Genomic DNA, 19,618 nt, shown 5'->3' with positions numbered 1-19,618 from the left:
GTCTTATCATCCTGTCCCTTCTCCTTATCAGTGTTTTCCACATATTCCTTTCCTCTCCGATTCTGCGTAGAACCTCCTCATTCCTTACCTTATCAGTCCACCTAATTTTCAACATTCGTCTGTAGCACCACATCTCAAATGTTTCGATTCTCTTCTGTTCCGGTTTTCCCACAGTCCATGTTTCACTACCATACAATGCTGTACTCCAGACGTACATCCTCAGAAATTTCTTCCTCAAATTAAGGCCGGTATTTGATCTTAGTAGACTTCTCTTGGCCAGAAATGCCTTTCTTGCCATAGCGAGTCTGCTTTTGATGTCCTCCTTGCTCCGTCCGTCATTGGTTATTTTACTGCCTAGGTAACAGAATTCCTTAACTTCATTGACTTCGTGACCATCAATCCTGATGTTAAGTTTCTCGCTGTTCTCATTTCTACTACTTCTCATTACCTTCGTCTTTCTCCGATTTACTCTCAAACCATACTGTGTACTCATTAGACTGTTCATTCCGTTCAGCAGATCATTTAATTCTTCTTCACTTTCACTCAGGATAGCAGTGTCTTCAGCGAATCGTATCATTGATATCCGTTCACCTTGTATTTTAATTCCACTCCTGAACCTTTCTTTTATTTCCATCATTGCTTCCTCGATGTACAGATTGAAGAGTAGGGGCGAAAGGCTACAGCCTTGTCTTATACCCTTCTTAATACGAGCACTTCGTTCTTGATCGTCCACTCTTATTATTCCCTCTTGGTTGTTGTACATATTGTATATGACCCGTCTCTCCCTATAGCTTACCCCTACTTTTTTCAGAATCTCGAACAGCTTGCACCATTTTATATTGTCGAACGCTTTTTCCAGGTCGACAAATCCTGTGAAAGTGTCTTGATTTTTCTTTAGCCTTGCTTCCATTATTAGCCGCAACGTCAGAATTGCCTCTCTCGTCCCTTTACTTTTCCTAAAACCAAACTGATCGTCACCTAGCGCATTCTCAATTTTCTTTTCCATTCTTCTGTATATTATTCTTGTAAGCAGCTTCGATGCATGAGCTGTTAAGCTGATTGTGCGATAATTCTCGCACTTGTCAGCTCTTGCCGTCTTCGGAATTGTGTGGATGATGCTTTTCCGAAAGTCAGATGGTATATCGCCAGACTCATATATTCTACACACCAACGTGAATAGTTGTTTTGTTGCCACTTCCTCCAATGATTTTAGAAATTCTGATGGAATGTTATCTATCCCTTCTGCCTTATTTGACCGTAAGTCCTCCAAAGTTCTTTTAAATTCCGATTCTAATACTGGATCCCCTATCTCTTCTAAATCGACTCCTGTTTCTTCTTCTATCACATCAGACAAATCTTCACCCTCATAGAGGCTTTCAATGTATTCTTTCCACCTATCTGCTCTCTCCTCTGCATTTAACAGTGGAATTCCCGTTGCACTCTTAATGTTACCACCGTTGCTTTTAATGTCACCAAAGCTTGTTTTGACTTTCCTGTATGGTGAGTCTGTCCTTCCGACAATCATATCTTTTCGATGTCTTCACATTTTTCCTGCAGCCATTTCGTCTTAGCTCCCCTGCACTTCCTATTTATTTCATTCCTCAGCGACTTGTATTTCTGTGTGCCTGATTTTCCCGGAACATGTTTGTACTTCCTCCTTTCATCAATCAACTGAAGTATTTCTTCTGTTACCCATGGTTTCTTCGCAGCTACCTTCTTTGTACCTATGTTTTCCTTCCCAACTTCTGTGATGGCCCATTTTAGAGATGTCCATTCCTCTTAAACTGTACTGCCTACTGCGCTATTCCTTATTGCTGTATCTATAGCGTTAGATAACTTCAAACGTATCTCGTCATTCCTTAGTACTTCTGTATCCCACTTCTTTGCGTATTGATTCTTCCTGACTAATGTCTTCAACTTCAGCCAACTCTTCATCACTACTGTATTGTGATCTGAGTCTATATCTGCTCTTGGGTACGCCTTACAATCCAGTATCTGATTTCGGAATCTCTGTCTGACCATGATCTAATCTAATTGAAATCTTCCCGTATCTCCCGGCCTTTTCCAAGTATACCTCCTCCTCTTGTGATTCTTGAACAGGGTATTCGCTATTACTAGCTGAAACTTGTTACAGAACTCAATTAGTCTTTCTCCTCTTTCATTCCTTGTCCCAAGCCCATATTCTCCTGTAACTTTTTCTTCTACTCCTTCCCCTACGACTGCATTCCATTCGCCCATGACTATTAGATTTTCGTCCCCCTTTACATGCTGCATTACCCTTTCAATATCCTCATACACTTTCTCTATCTGTTCATCTTCAGCTTGCGACGTCGGCACGTATACCTGAACTATCGTTGTCGGTGTTGGTCTGCTGTCGATTCTGATTAGAACAACCCGGTCACTGAGCTGTTCACAGTAACACACCCTCTGCCCTACCTTCCTATTCATAACGAATCCTACACCTGTTATACAATTTTCTGCTGCTGTTGATATTACCCGATACTCATCTGACCAGAAATCCTTGTCTTCCTTCCACTTCACTTCACTGACCCCTACTGTATCTAGATAGAGCCTTTGCATTTCCCTTTTCAGATTTTCTAGTTTCCTTACCACGTTCAAGCTTCTGACATTCCACGCCCCGACTCGTAGAACGTTATCCTTTCATTGATTATTCAATCTTTTTCTCATGGTAACCTACCCCTTGGCAGTCCCCTCCCGGAGATCCGAATGGGGGACTATTCCGGAATCTTTTGCCATTGGAGAGATCATCATGACACTTCTTCAATTACAGGCCACATGTCCTGTGGATACACGTTACGTGTCTTTAATGCAGTGGTTTCCATTGCCTTCTGCATCCTCATGTCGTTGATCATTGCTGATTCTTCCGCCTTTAGGGGCAATTTCCCACCCCTAGGACAAGAGAGTGCCCTGAACCTCTATCCGCTCCTCCGCCCTCTTTGACAAGGCCGTTGGCAGAATGAGGCTGACTTCTTATGCCGGAAGTCTTCAGCCGCCAATGCTAATTATTTATCAAAATTTTAGGCAGTGGCGGGGATCGAACCCGGGACCGAAGACGTTTTTGATTATGAATCAAAGACGCTACCCCTAGACCACGGGTTACCAGTAGAGTCGCGAAATAATTCTCTTACAGTAACATCCCAGCTTCTGTAACTGACAGATAATGGAGAATTTCATGGAAGCATTGATTTTCTCGTTTATGACATTACACCATGTTTGACACTTTGCAGCTGCTGAGGATCGTCCTTCCAGTCTTGTGCAGTGAACTATTTCATCCACAATGTTATATGTGATGAAATAATTGAATACATCTTTTGGCGTTTCTGTATTTTTTCCCTAACAGGTCCTGGAGAAACTTTCATTATATTACGCGTATTGAGTTCCATATCGTCCAGTGGAAAAGTTTGCAAGCTGGATTGGCCTTCTTACATTATTTGCACTTTCAGGCTGGGTTATGCTTTGTATTTTCAAGCTGGTGTGTACTTGATACGCTGTATTAGCGGGCCAGGCTCTCCCTGGTAAGCCTGCGTCATTTACGTCCCGAGATTCATCACTACTTTCTTTAGATTCTGAGCTGTCCGACATGGTCTATACGCAGAATCAACTTCATCAACAGAAGCAATAGTAGATTCACATTCCTCCAACCATTCAGAAATAATGATTGAAGCGTTTGGATCATCTACATTTATGGTATAAGGAGGACGTCTATCTCGAGAAGTGCTAGATGACTCGATACTGCAAGAAACGAACGTTCCTTGATTAAAAAGAAAGTTTAAATAGTTAGTTTGTCAGAGAAAGAGAGAAGAAAGAAAAACATAGAGAATAATAAACGTAATTGCATACATCAGCTATGAAAGCAACATGCAACACGTTCCACTTATGAGGTCAACATCAACAATGAAGATGAAGTCCTTTATTGTTGTTGCTAGAGTCTAGCTCGTACAACGATTTCCGTTATAAAAATGGAAATGTATTATGTGCGTAGTAGTAAGAAAACACTGTTCTCATACAATCTTTGCTACATTAAATACAATTATCACATTTCTTAATCCTGGACGTATTTCTAAAGATTATGTAAAACAGGGTCCAATTATATATAATTTTTAATATGACTAAAGGGATGATTAATTCACTCTTGGGGCCTGAAGCCCCCCCCCCCCCCCTCCCTGCAAATCATGCATTCAAGATTTAAAGAAAGTAAAGCAGGTGGCACTCTAGTTAAACATCTGCCGTCGCTCTCGCGAAAGTCGAGCACTGATTTGGCAGTAATGAGTTATTTTCTTCCAAAATCACAGCAGGTACAATAGCATGTCTTAGTATCTTAGATCAAAAATCTTCCGATTTTCAGTGATGTTGTTTTCGATTTTTATTGAGAACTTAGTAGTACTGCTTGAGTAAGTTCATGTCCAAGCACTGATCTCGAGATCCTGCATGTATAAAGGAAATAGAAGTGGACAGAGCAGTCTATGAAGCCCTCTTGTGATATATATACAGGGTGGTCCATTGATTGTGACCGTGCCAAATATCTCACGAAATAAACGTCAAACTACAAAGAACGAGACTTGTCTAGCTTGAAGGGGGAAACCAGATGGCGCTATGGTTGGCCAGATAGATGGCGCTGCCATAGGTCAAACGGATATCAACTGCGTTTTTTAAAAATAGGAATCCCCATTTTATTACATATTCGTGTAGTACGTAGAGAAATATGAATGTTTTAGTTGGACCAGGACGAACAGTTGGTAACAGGTAGGTTTTTTAAATTAAAATACAAAACGTAGGTACGTTTGAACATTTTATTTTGGTTATTCCAATGTAATACATGTACCTTTGTGATCTTATCATTTCTAAGAACGCATGCTGTTACAGCGTGATTACCTGTAAATACCACATTAATGCAATAAATACTCAAAATGATGTCCGTCAACCTCAATGCATTTGACAATACGTGTAACGACATTCCTCTCAACAGCGAGTAGTTCGCCTTCCGTAATGTTCGCACATGCATTGACAATGCGCTCACGCATGTTGCCAGGCCTTGCCGGTGGATGACGATAGCAAATACCCTTCAAATATCCCCACAGAAAGAAATCCGGGGACGTCAGATCCGGTGAACGTGCGGGCCATGGTATGGTGCTTCGACGACCAATCCACCTGTCATGAAATATGCTATTCAGTACCGCTTCAACCGCAAGCGAGCTATGTGCCGGACATCCATCATGTCGGAAGTACATCGCCATTCTGTGATGCAGTGAAACATCTTGTAGTAACATCGGTAGAACATTACGTAGGAAATCAGCATACATTGCACCATTCAGATTGCCATCGATAAAATGGGGGCCAATTATCCTTCCTCCCATAATGCCGCACCATACATTAACCCGCCAAGGTCGCTGATGTTCCACTTGTCGCAGCCACCGTGGATTTTCCGTTATCCAATAGTGCATATTATGTCGGTTTACGTTACCGCTGTTGGTGGATGACGCTTCGTCGCTAACTAGAACGCGGCCCCTAATTTCTCTTGTGCACAGTGGCAGAACTGTACACGACGTTCAAAGTCGTCGCCATGCAATTCCTGGTGCATAGAAATATGGTACGGGTGCAATCGATGTTGATGTAGCATTCTCAACACCGATGTTTTTGAGATTCCCGATTCTCGCTCAATTTGTCTGCTACTGATGTGCGGATTAGCCGTGACAGTAGTTAAAACAGCTACCTGGGCATCATCATTTGTTGCAGGTCGTGGCTGACGTTTCACATGGGGCTGAACACTTCCTGTTTCCTTAAATAACGTAACTATCCGGGGAACGATCCAGACACTTGGATGATGTCCAGGATACCGAGCAGCATACGTAGCGCACGCCCGTTGGACATTTTGATCACAGTAGCCTTACATCAACACGATATCGACCTTTTCCGAAATAGATAAACGGTCCATTTTAACACGGGTACTGTATCACGAAGCAAATGCCGTCCGCACTGGCGGAATGTTACGTGATACCACGTACTTATACGTTTGTGACTGTTACAGCGCCATCTATCGCAAAGCGAAAAAAAGTGGTCCAACTAAAACATTCATATTTCTTTACGTACTGCACGAATATGTAACAATAAATGGGGGTTCCTATTTTAAAAAACGCAGTTGATATCCGTTTGACCTATGGCAGCGCCATCTAGCGGGCCAACCATAGCGCCATCTGGTTTCCCCCTTGAAGCTAGACTAGTTTCGTTTTTTGTAGCTTTTTTGTTTGACGCTTATTTCGTGAGATATTTGGCCCGGTCACTCTAATGGACCACACTGTATATGCAAACGGGAAACGTTGTTATCAAAATCTTGAAAATTTCTTGAGCGATTTACTTCAAGTATTTACGTATATCCTAATGAACATTCAGATGGCCATAGGACAACAAGCTTTTAATATGTATAACAGTGAAACATTGTTAGAAAACAAGGAAGTTGTATTTGTGGCTTATCTGGTTATGGTTAGAATACTACTATAGAATCTGAATTTTAAATAACAATAAATGATGCTCAAGGTCAGAGAGAGAGAAGGGAAGAGGAAGTGGACAGAGGGATTGGAGGTAATTAAGATAGAAAGCGGAAAGGACGAGATGGAGAGAGATGAGCTGGAGAAGATGGACAGAGAGGGAGTGAGGATATGCGGACAGAGAGAAGGGGTAGGAGGAGAAGATAGACAAAGAAAGGGGGAGACGGAGAACGTCAGAGACACGATGGAGACGGATATTAGGACATATATCCGGTTCTCACGCATTAGAAACGTGTGCTTTCTCTTTTGCTTCTTTCCCATTTACCCACTTGAGCCACAGCAAAACATATCCAGTAATTGGATAATAATGAAAATATGATTTGTTTGTGCTCTTAGTTGTTGAGAAACATGAAATACGAAAACAAGACAAGTTCAAGCCTTTGAACTCCTCACGGGACTGCATTTCCAAGCGGAGTGTTCCAGTTTCCCCCTCTCTTTCTCCCCTTTTTGCTCTTCGCGTTCAGACTGCGTGACCTGGCAGAGAGAGAGAGAGGGGTGGGGGGTGTGGGTGGAGAGGGAAGTATGCTCTTGGTGGGGCAGCGATCCACATGCATGCAAGAGTTGCGTACACATGCAGAGTTCTTGTCATTCCCTAGTCTTCCGATACTTTGAAATCCCAGAGGTGCTTGTCGAGCGGAGATGCCGATGAAGATGGCGGGAGCCATAACTGCTTTGCCACTCGGCCCGGTAACGAGTGTCGGCGTTTTAGATACTTCGCAGACACTGCGCACTGTATTCACGTTATTAGCCGCGAGGACTTGAGGACGCGGTGGAGAGCCGTGGGGGAGGCGGGCGGCCTGATGGCCGGCTCGTCAGCTCGTCGAGAGGGCGCGGCTGGAGCGCGCCGCGGCCATTGTGGTGTCACGCGCCCCTCGTCCAGCTCCAGTCGAGTGGCCGCCGGCGGGACAGGGCTGGAGGCCGAGCCGCGTCTGGAGGCGGAAACCGGCTGCGCGGTATTTCTCGCTTCCGAAAAGCGTTCCACTCTGTACCACCTCACGAACGCTTGTTAACAAACGTTCAGTCTTTTTGGGTGTGTACATAAATGTTCCTTTCTCTTACTACTCTGTAATCCACAGAGAAAAAAACACCTTACATTCACACCTTTAGTCTGCAGTCCACCTTATCGTATCCGGCACAGGGTACTGTGTGTACCGACGTCATATCGCTCCTTTCCTGTTCCAGAAGCGTATAGTTCTTGGAAAGAATGATCGCTAAAAAGCTTTCGCGGGAGCTGAAAGCTCTCTAATTTTCCCTTCATGTCGTCTACATCTAGATCAACGTCTACACAGACCCTCTTCAATCTGCCGCATAGCGCATGGTGGAATGTAACCTGAACCACTCCTACTCGTTACCTTCCCCTTTCCACTCGCAAATAGGACGATGGAAAAACGGCTGTCTATGTACCTTTGTTGTTTTGGACTTCAATCCTGAGACTGGTCTGATGCAGCTCTCCATGCTACTCTATCCTGTGCAAGCTTCTTCATCTCCCAGTACCTACTGCAACCTACATCCTTCTGAATCTGCTTAGTGTATTCATCTCTTGGTCTCCCTCTACGATTTTCACCCTTCACGCTGCCCTCCAATACTAAATTGGTGATCCCTTGATGCCTCAGAACATGTCCTACCAACCGATCCCTTCTTCTAGTAAGTTGTGCCACAAACTTCTCTTCTCCCCAGTCCTATTCAGTACCTCATTAGTTATGTGATCTGCCCAATGTGATCTAATCTTCTGCATTTTTCTGTAGCACCACATTTCGAAAGCTTCTATTCTCTTCTTGTCCAAACTATTTATCGTCCACGTTTCACTTCCATACATGGCTACACTCCGTACAAATACTTTCAGAAACTACTTCCTGACACTTAAACCTATACTCGATGTTAACAAATTTCTCTTCTTCAGAAACGCTTTCCTTGCCATTGCCAGTCTACATTTTATATCCTCTCTACTTCGACCGTCATCAGTTATTTTGCTCCCGAAATAGCAAAACTCCTTTACAACTGTGTCTCATTTCCCAATCTAATTCCCTCAGCATCACCCTTCTTAATTCGACTACATTCCAGTATCCTCGTTTTGCTTTTGTTGATGTTCATCTTATATCCTCCTTTCAAGACACTGTCCAATTTGTTCAACTGCTCTTCCAGGTCCTTTGCTGACTCTGACAGAACTACAATGTCATCGACGAACCTCAAAGTTTTTATTTGTTCTTCGTGGATCTTAATTCCTACTCCGAATTTTTCTTTTGTTTCCTTTACTGCTTGCTCAATATACAGACTGAATAAATTTAGGGATAGGCTACAACCCTGTCTTACTCCCTTCCCAACCACTGCTTCAATTTCATGCCCCTCGACTCTTATAACTGCCATCTGGTTTCTGTACAGATACCTCTGTATGAGCCCTAATTTCTCGTATCTTCTCTTCATGGTCCTTAAGAGCAATGTATGTCGAAGGCAGTAGGATCGCTCTGCAGCCAGCTTCAAATGCTGGTCCTCTAAATTTTCTCAGAAGTTTTCCTCCCCTCCAGGGATCCTCATTTCACTTCCTGAAACATGTCCGTAAGACTTGCGTGTTGTTCGAACATACTAGTAACAAATCTAGCAGCCCGATTCAGAAATGCTTCAATGTCTTCTTTTAATCCGACCTGTTAAAGATCTCAAACAGACGAGCAGTAATCAAGAATAGGTCGCACTAGTGTCGTATTTGCGGTCTCCTTTAAGGATGAACCATATTTTCCTAGAATTCTCCCAATAAACCCAAGTCGACCATTCGCATTCGCTATCACAATCGTCACATGCTCGTTCGATTTCATATCGCTTTGCGATGTTACACCCAGATACTTAAAGGACGTGGCTATGTCATGCACGACACTACTGACGCTATATCCGAATACTACTTGTTTGTTTTTCCCGCTCTTCCTCATTAACTTGCGTGTTTGTACATTTAGATGTAGCTACTGTTCATCACACCAACTAGAAATTTTGTCTAAGTCATCTTGTAACGTCCTAGTCACTCAACTTCGACACCTTACTGTACATCACATCATCATCAGCAAACAGTCGCAGATTGTTGGCCACTCTGTTCGCCAAACCATTTATCTATGTAGACAGCAAAAGTGGGCCTATGGCACTTGCCCAGGGTATTCCTGACGACACCCTTGCCGCTGTTGAACACGAGATTTGCGTAGTATGAAGCAATATATTGGTTGACTCTTCTCGGCAGATACGCTGACAAACTCAACAGTAAAACATACCCTGATGCAAAGCGCCTCTCTTGCAGCTTACCGAGCGAGGTGGCGCAGTGGTTCGACACTGGACTCGCATTCGGGAGGACGACGGTTCAATCCCGCGTCCGGCCATCCTGATTTAGGTTTTCCGTGATTTCCCTAAGTCGCTCTAGGCAAATGCCGGGATGGTTCCTTTCAAAGGGCACGGCTGAATTCTCTACCTGTCCTTCCCTAATCCGATGAGACCGATGACCTCGCCGTCTGGTCTTCCCCAAAACAACTAACCAATCTTGCAGCTTATGCCACCAGTGTAGACCGAGCATCTCCGTGACGCTTTCGCGCTTACACAATGAACCTATCTCGAAACGCAATGCTCTTCTTTGCATCTTCTCTATTTCCTCTATCTATTCCATCCGGTACGGGTCCTTGACTGACGTCCAGTAATGAAGTATTGCTCGAACTAGCGTTTGGTAAGCTGCCTCTTTTGAGATTAGTTTGCACTTCCTGACGATTCTTCCAATCAATGTCAGTCTGGCAGCTGCCCTACCCGCGATTCGTTCTATGTTGTTATTCCAATTTAAATCGCTCCGTACAGATGCTGCTTCATATGTTATGGAAGCCACTCCTTCCAGTGATTGTTGTGCAATCGTGTAATCATACAGTAACTGTACTTTCTACCTATTTATTAGCAATACGTTACAGTAGTTTCTCTTGAGGGTCAGCAGCCGATGCCTGCACCCAGCGTCGATTCTCTGCAGGGGCTTCTCGGCCTACAACAACTTCATCCGCAAAAAGCCCCATGGAACTTCCAACGTTAGTATATATTGTCAAAAGTAGTGGTCCTTTAACACTCCGTTGCAGTACTCCCGTAGTTACTTTTATGTCTGTCATGTCCTTTAAGAATGACATGCCGTTTTCTGTTTCCTAGAAACTCCTCAATCCAATCACTTAGCTGGTGTGATATTCTGCGCGCTTGTATTTTGTTCATTTAAGCGAAAGTTTGGAACTGAATCGAAACCCTTTCGGAAATCAAGGATCACGGCCGCTAGTTGGGCGCAGGCACCGACTACTTTCTGGGTCTCGTGGACGAAAAGAGCGCGCCGGTTTTCACACAGTCGTTCTTCATGGATCCGTGTTGATTCCTACAGAGGAGATTTACGCTCTCCACAAATGTCATAATACATGAGTATACAACGCGCTCTAAAATTCTACAGGAGACGGACGTCAGTGTTATAGGCCTTTAATGGTGTGCGTCTATTCAACACCACTTCTTTGGCACGGGAATGATCAGCGCATCGTACTCTATGTGGAATCATACTGGTATCCCATCAGGTACAGTGGCCTTTCTTCTGTTGCGCGGTATCAGTCGCTTTTCCATCACGTGGTCACGTGATCATACAATGTAAGCTTTCACGGTCAGTACTGACATCATTTAAAGCTTCCGTGCTAATAAGCCATAGTCGATGTATAAAACTCACTCCTAACGTTTCCTCTCAGACTGCGGGAGACATCTCCAGAGGTAAAGCGGCGAACTGCAATTAGACCTCTAGGAAGTGCCGAATACATGGGCAGTGTAGACAACACCACTGCCCATCACGTGACGTCGGCTACGAGACTACTTTTGGTAATACCGACATTTTAGATTGAAATTAGTCGAATGTCATTCTTATGTTGCGATGCTGAAATCGAATTTTTATCTAATTTAACACCTTCCTTTTTTCTGTTAAAATTACTACGGTGTTTATAAACCTCAATAGCCTCTCCATACATACGTCCGTGCTAATGCTACGTTCACGATATGACACTCGTCTCGGTGAATTTTATTTCGTGGTCACCCTCTTGGTAAAGATGTTCCGCTACGGACGATTTATCCGTATGTCCCAGGTGGCAGTTCCTCTTGTGTTCAACCAGGCGTGTGTTAACACTACTTTTTGTGGTACCAATATAAACCAGTCCACAACTAGAAGGAATTTTATATACACCCGGTGTAGTCAAAGGATTCCGTACATATTGCGCCCATCTTAAACATTCTTTTGTCTTCTTATTGCGTCTGAAGGTAATTTCCACAAAATACTTGCTCAACACTTACCCAATACGATTCGTAACTGTACTGATGAACGGAATGAAAACCTTCCTTTTGAGCGGCTGTCGTTCCTCGTCGATCCTGATTCCGTAGAGCGAAGTGCTCGATCTATCTCCTCGTTAGAAAAACCATTCTTCTTGAATGTTGACCGCAGATATTCAAGCTCATCTTTGAAATAAGTCGGATCAGAAATTTTGTATTCCCTGTCTACCAAGTTTCTTATCACATCTCTCTTTTGTCTAGGATAGTGGTTAGAATCTTTAAATCGGTAATGGTCAGTATGAGTGGCTTTTCTGTATAATCTATGGCCCATTGTCCCGTTACATCGGCTGTATAAAAGATACATCCAAGAAATTCAGTTGGCCATTATTCTCCGTCTCCATAGTAAATTGTATTTGCTAACGGATATTGTGGAGATGTATCGGGAAGGCATCCAATTCCTCTGCATCGTGTGTTCGTACTACGAAAATCTCATGGAATTCTACTAGCTGTCTGCTACCTCCCATGTTCAAAGTTCTCCATATCATGAAAATATAAGTAATATTTTATATCCCCCCAATTATAGAAAACTTCAGAAAGACCCGACTACGAAGGTTTTAAAAATCACTAATTGATTAGTGAAAGCGTCTTCACTCTCCTCTGACTAAAAGAAGCTACTCTGCGTAGGTTCTGTGGATTAACCAAGGCGCACAAATCACATATTCATTTGAGGCCTATTTTGAGTTGTATAGGGTTTCCCACCAACGAATTAGCTAGACACCTTGCCTCATTGCTGAAATAATTATGTTATCGGAATTGGCAGTCATATTAAAAATTCACGTCATTTCACTGACAAATTAAAAGAAATGCACGTGGGTCAAGCTGGTATCCTTATTAGTTTTGATGTCCTGTCATTTACCTTGATTCCAGTCAGCGAAGCTATCTCACGTACAGCAGATATTTTTCTTGCAGACATTAAGGAGTTGTTCAGACACTGTCTCACCACGACCTATTGTCAATACAAGTCTGATTTCTATGAACAGATTAATGAGTGTCTATGGGCAATCCTTTTAGTCCGGCTGTAGCCAATTTGTTTATGGAGAACCTTGAATAACTGGCGTTGCAGACTGTCAGTAATAAACTAGCCAGGTGGTACCGCTATGTCGATGATACTGTCATACTACGGACACACAACGCACAGGAACTGGATGCCTTCCTGCTACATCTCAGCAGTATCAATCCGAAAATATAACATATTATGGAGATGGAGAATAATGGCCAACTGAATTTCTTGGCAATAATAAATTTGAGACGAGAGTCACATCGAAAACGTCGCATCATCACTCGCGTATGTATCGAGAGGCTATTGAGATTTAGAAACGCCGTAATAATTTTAACAGAGAAGAGGAATATGTTAAATTCGATAAAATTTGGATATCAACATCGCAACATAAGAATGACGATCGATTACTTTCAATCGAAAATGTTGGCATTACCAGAGATAGTACTGTAGCCGACGTCACGTGATAATCGGTCGTGCCGTCTACACTGCCCATATATTCGGCCCTCCCTCAACGTCTGGTTACAGTTCGCCACTTTACCTCTGAAGATGTCTCTCGCAGTCGGAGAGGAAATGTTATTAGATGGTTTTATACATCGATCACGGTCTATTAGTTAGGAAGTTTTAAGTGATGGCGTGATCACTTACTTCGGTATCTGTAAGATTGACATTCGCAAGACGATTTAAGGCAGAAGTTGCTGTACGATCATCCTCAGTGGAACAGTGTTGGAAAAAGACGTTTAATTAATACTTCGACCTTCCTTCTGTCATCCTCCATTTAGTCTCTGAATTCGTTTATTGACATAACATAAGACGAAAACTTCTTAGAAATTTCTGCGATGTCGGTAGATAAAAAATGGCTCTGAGCACTATGAGACTTAACATCTATGGTCATCAGTCCCCTAGAACTTAGAACTACTTAAACCTAACTAACCTAAGGACAGCACACAACACTCAGTCATCACGAGGCAGGGAAAGGTAGATAAAACTGTACTTCCCAATTTGTTGAACGCACAACGCTTGGTTTCCTTACGTTAATTTAGCTTCGCTCAGCTTTTGTATGTGAGACTTCCGCTGTGTTTAAATTCGCAGTAAAGGTCTCTTTGCTTTCGTAGCAGATTTTCACCGCGGCTGTCGAACCCTGGAGGGTATTTTCCATCTCTCACAACTTTTCTTGGGACATGCCTGTCTAAAGCGTATTGTACGATACACCTGAGCTTTGTCTACTGATGCTCAACGTTTTCAGAGCTGCAGATGAAATTTTCGTTTTGAGCTGTCAGGTAATCATAAATCTGTCTCTTTTCCGCTCTTGCTAAATAGAAACATATTCCTACCATTCGTTACACTGCTGTTTACAACCGGATTCAGTGATGCTGTAACACCCATGTGTTCGTTGTCTCCCTGTTCAGCGCTGAGTTAAAAAGTTCGGGGCTGTAGGAGATCAGAACTTCCACGAGTTAATTCTCTGATTATATGCCCAAGGTAATTCCCGGATAAGGCATTTAGAACACTTTCGTTCATTTGAAACACTCATCATGTGTAGGGCACGGGCAAAACTGCCGGCTTCGGTTCGTCGTTGGTCTTTCATAATCTGTACGTTGGAATCAGTGGCTGCCAGAAGTGGGAAAGATAGAGACTGGGATAGAATGGCGGAAGGCCCGCCAACTGGGCGAAGAATTTCCTCGTTGCTCTGCTGGAGCCACTAGCGCCCACCTAGCGGAGGCTCGTTTAATTACAGAGCGTTCGCGAGAAGCAAGCTAGCCGCTCGATGACCGCCCTGTAACGGATTAATTAAAATTTATTTACTGCGTGCCGGCCGACAGTTATTTGGTTTTCCACCGGAATGTCAATATCAGCCTTGGCAAACTGCGTGCCTCGGCGTATTTTTGTTTAATTTGAAACGGATGTGGCGGCAACCCTAACTCAGCTTGCCCGAGCTATCGAACACCACCGCTTGTGTCCACCACGGAAACATGCTGCCGATTTACGAATATTGCTCTCTGATGCTTCTGGCTGCACGTCTAATAACGGCGCGGTCGTGGGTGGAATTCATGAAGTGCAACGAGAACTTGCTATCATTACGAGATACGAGTATAGCCGCTGGGAAACGTAATCACCAATGACAGACGTGTCCCGCAGTAATACCTCTCCTAAGAAACGCAGGTGTTGCTTGCGGGGAACACAGCGGCTATTAGCAATTAATGTACGAGGTGTGTTCAAATACTTACCGAACTTAGTAACTTCGCGTGTTGCATTAGTCCGATTTGCGCGATGTTTTCGCTGCTGTAAACATGTCAGAAATACATCTGTATATTGTCAGGCATATTGGATATTTAGTAAGGTGTCAAAAAGGTTACGTATGTTTACGTACTACCTATGATTATTTATTTTGTATTTCCCGGCCACGCGCTGCTGTGGCTCACTCTGGTTAAATGGAAAAGAAAGGGAAGAGAAATCACACGTTTCTGATGTGTGTGCCGGCCGGAGTGGCCGTGCGGTTCTAGGCGCTACAGTCTGGAGCCGAGCGACCGCTACGGTCGCAGGTTCGAATCCTGCTTCGGGCATGGATGTGTGTGATGTCCTTAGGTTAGTTAGGTTTAATTAGTTCTAAGTTCTAGGCGACTGATGAACTCAGACGTTAAGTCCCATAGTGCTCAGAGCCATTTGAACCATCTGATATGTGTGGGAGTTGGATATACGTCCTAATCTCCTGCTCTTCCCTGTCTCTCTCCATCTCCTCCTCTCCCTACCCTCTCTTTGTCCATCTCCTCCTCTTTTTTCTGTTCATCACCTCCTCCTCCTCTATCTGTCAATCTCCTCCTTCCACATCTCTTTTCATCTCCTCTACTGTCCATCACCTCATCACTTATTTCTATGTCCACCTTCTCTTCCTGCTTTCACCCCAGCTACTCCCAGCCCATTTCACTATACATCTCCTCCTGTTCTTTGTCTATCTCCATTTCCTTCCACCCCTCTACCCACATACACTTCTCCCCCCCCCCCCTCCCCCCCAAGTCTCACCTTCAGCCTTGATATTGTTACTGAATATTTAGAGACTGTAATAACATTCTAATAATAAGCCGATAAGCCATAAATACAACTTCCTTGTTTGCTAACAACGTTTCGCTATTATATATTAAAGTAGTATAGCCTGTGTATGACCGAATGTTCATTACAGTATTGTGTAAACATTTAAAGAACCATTCGAAATTTGGGTAATAACGTTTCCCCTTTGTATATTGCATATTTATTTATATATTCCATATATTCAAAAAGAGGTATATAAAGACATGCGCTTATTTAAATGCAACGTCTTGTCAAAATTTCAAAGCAATCGGTGAAGAACTTTCGGATACACAATTCTGAACAAACTATCTAAAAAGGGATCAGAGAATTTCCATTACATTTTGCTATAGGAACGGCATGAAGAGCAACGAAGATTTAGTAATCTTGAATAGTGATTCTGGTGAGTCTACTATGGATGAAACAGGAGTTTCCGAGTGGTATAAGCGTTTCGAAGAAGTTCTGAAGTAGCTGAAAATGAAGAGCGCCCGGCATCACCCAGTACATCATTAACCGATGAAATCGTGGAAGAAATAAAAGAAATGATTTTGAATGATCGCCGAATCACAACCAAAAATGTTTCTAATAATGTTGGTATATGAGCTGGGAAAGTCCATCAAATGTTTTGGGTATGAAACATGTGACAGCAAAATTAGTACCAAAATTTGATGAAATTCTAACAGGAACAGTGGTGAATGCAAGTTACTTCGGATTCGGTAGACGAGGTCAACAATGCTGCTGAACGGCTGAAATTTGTCATAACAGGTGACGAAATATGGATTTACGGATATGATGTCGAAACTAAAGTTAAATTGGCCCAGTGGAAGTATTCACGATCCCAAAGACGGAAAATAGCTCGACAAGAACTGTGAAATATGAATTTTATGGTCTCTAGTGTCCTTCGATATTAACTGCATAGTGCATTATTACTTCCTTCCACAATGTAGAACGATCTGTACAGAATGCTGCTCAAATGTTCGACGCTGTCTACGTGAAGCAAACCGAAAAACAGCCCAGATTTACGGCGAAACAATTCATAGATTTTGCGCCACGGTGATACAACTGCTTAAATTTCGTAAATTTTGGCCAAAAGCAGTACTATAATGATATCATAGCCTCCACATTAACCAGATATGACCACGTGTAACTTTTTTCTGTTCCAAAAATAAAGAATACATTAAAGGGCTGTCGATTTAACCTGCAGTGACGACATTAAAAAAAACGTGGCTGAGCGAGCTAAAAGCTATCCCAAAGACCGAGTTCCAGAAATGTTTCGGAGACTGGCCAAAGTGCTGGCGTAAGTGTATAGTACACATAAAAAGACTATTCTGAAGGGAAGAACATTGATGTAAATTAATAAATAAAATTATTTCCGAAAGTTAAAAATTCCCTTTATATTTGTAACTCACCTCCTGCAGATAATATCCCGCACGTTGCGAGTTCATTGATTTATTTGACTAGTTTCGTAGATGAGACATGAGAATCTTGTTTATCCATTGCGTGATGGGCGTGGTTACCTTAACGTGTTACCGTCATGGCAATGATTATCTTACGATGCACGCGTCGAATTAATCAAACAATGTGCGACATCTGTGGCGTTTTGATCTGCGCTTTAAAATCTATCTGTCGTAATGTTTATGCTTAGCATGTCGGTACCCATATTTCTACAGCACATCCTCTGTTCCATTTTTTCTATCCTTAACACGGATTGTGCGCTAAACAGTTTGTCAGTTCTGTTAAACAGACCTTCAGCATCACGATTTCTTCCGTCCTCTGTATTCGCATCTGTAACCGTTCCAATGTCACTGCTATGCTTTCACTTCTTCCATTGCTTCTTCGACACACAAACTAAATAACGGTGGCTGTAAGTTACACCATTGCTGCGCACGAGACCGCGTTGAAAAGTAATGCGTCTGACTCTTTATGTGAAAACTCTTAAATAAAAGAAACGTTATTAACATTCTACATATTTATTCATGACGTCTGCATATTTGTAGCCCTCTGTGCTAGAGGACTCCGAATTGGAGCGTGTAGATGGCGGTGTGAAGCTTAACTATGTCGATGCGTGAAAAACTGCATACTGCAATGGAGTTTAGAATTCGAAGAGATCGTCCACACATAGAGGACTCTCTACTTCGGCACAATGCCAGACCACACACGAAAGCTGCGAATCTGCAACGATCCGACATCTTGGGTTCATTGTCATCGATCGTCCTCCCTATAGTACCGACTTGCTCAAATTCGATTTTCACTTGTTTCCAAAACTTAAAGAACACCTTCATGGATATCGTTACGATAGTAATGATACGGTGCAAGCGCAGAAGAGTTTATGGCTTCCTCAACAAAGTCTAATATTCTATAGTGACATATCAAGAAACCGGTCTCTTGTCGGAATAAATGTGTACGTCGGCAGAGTGACTTCGTCGACAGGGTGACTTTGTCGAGAAATAAATATGTAAACACGAAGAATAAAGCTGTACAATGTTAATAACGTTTGTTTTACATAAGAGCTTTACGAATTTTCGGTAAAAAAAATCCCGAGGCATTACTTTTCAACAACCCCTCTTACCATTCTCACCGAGAGCATTTATTTCTCTATTTGTAAGTAATGCGCAAAACGTCATTACCAAATTTGTCATGGAATTGCCAAAATACGGAGTCTTTCCCACTATATAGTTCTATCAACAACGAAGCGATAACTACGTCTCGCCAAAATGTTATTTTTGATGCGTGACAGAGTAATTATATGTTTCTCACGGTTACGATTCAGATAGCCGTTTAGTATTGTTTGTGAGTTAGTGTTATAGTCTAGAAATAGTAAATGTGTATTAACTGTTTACTTTTTGTATAAAGTACGCCTTTTTAGTTGATAGATGTGCTGTCAGTGTAGGACAACATTAAAATGAAATGAAGTGAAATCAAAATACAAAAATCTGGAGTACTGTTCAGAGCAGAAAAGTTGCAAAATTTTTGAAACTGAAACAGGACTGAGCCAAGGTGACGAACTGTCTCAAATACTTGTCAACTGCATCATCTAAAAAGAAACCAAGAGCGGCTCTAACTAAGCCATGTACGTGATCAGCAATAATCTTACATCCAAAATTCTTGAAATTTCATATCCTAATAGGAAAAATCCAAAGAGTTTCTGTGTTCAAATTTCAATCGTAAAAGACATTTACAATAAAGAAATGTGTCTTAAAGTCCACGAAACGGAGAGACCACAACACGATCATCAAATTGGAGTGTCTTTGAGAAGCTGAAACACTCATTTAAACAGAGGGGGAGATTAGAGAAATCCAAAAGAGATATCAGGAAATGTTTTAGGTCTAAAATGCACTTACGATGGAAAATTAGACTAAGGACAAGCATGTGATCTCAAAAATGCGTCAACGTTTTTTTCTTGTATAAAAAACGGAGGAAAAACACTAATGATTTAAATAATGGAAAACTTCACCAGTTATTTATTTTTTTGATGATTAGAACAAGGCATTTCGAGGACTTGTTCTCACTTTCACTTTTGTGATGTTTGCATATCTATTTGTCTGCTCTCTTTCATTGTGGTTGTTTTTTTGAGGTTACACTGCAATCAGAAAATCGAACTACTGAATCTTGAAATGTTTTCATGTGCTAACGTAAGAGACAGTATTTT

The 19,618-nt window shown here is 42.3% G+C and overlaps 1 protein-coding gene across 1 annotated transcript in view; it reads right to left on the bottom strand.

Annotated features, from left to right (window-relative positions):
• The window catches only part of LOC126481872 (mucin-2), a 265,151-nt gene that overhangs the window by 171,365 nt on the left and 74,168 nt on the right, over positions 1 to 19,618 (bottom strand). The window contains exon 2 of the mRNA XM_050105831.1: positions 7,304 to 7,492. Coding sequence (XP_049961788.1) covers positions 7,304 to 7,492 — 189 coding nt within the window. The remainder of the gene's footprint in view (positions 1 to 7,303; positions 7,493 to 19,618) is intronic.

Source organism: Schistocerca serialis, chromosome 5 (genome assembly GCF_023864345.2).
Source record: "Schistocerca serialis cubense isolate TAMUIC-IGC-003099 chromosome 5, iqSchSeri2.2, whole genome shotgun sequence".
Classification (NCBI taxonomy): Eukaryota; Metazoa; Arthropoda; class Insecta; order Orthoptera; family Acrididae; genus Schistocerca; species Schistocerca serialis.
Note: the sequence above shows the minus strand (reverse complement) of the source record. Positions and strands in the feature narration are given on the sequence as shown.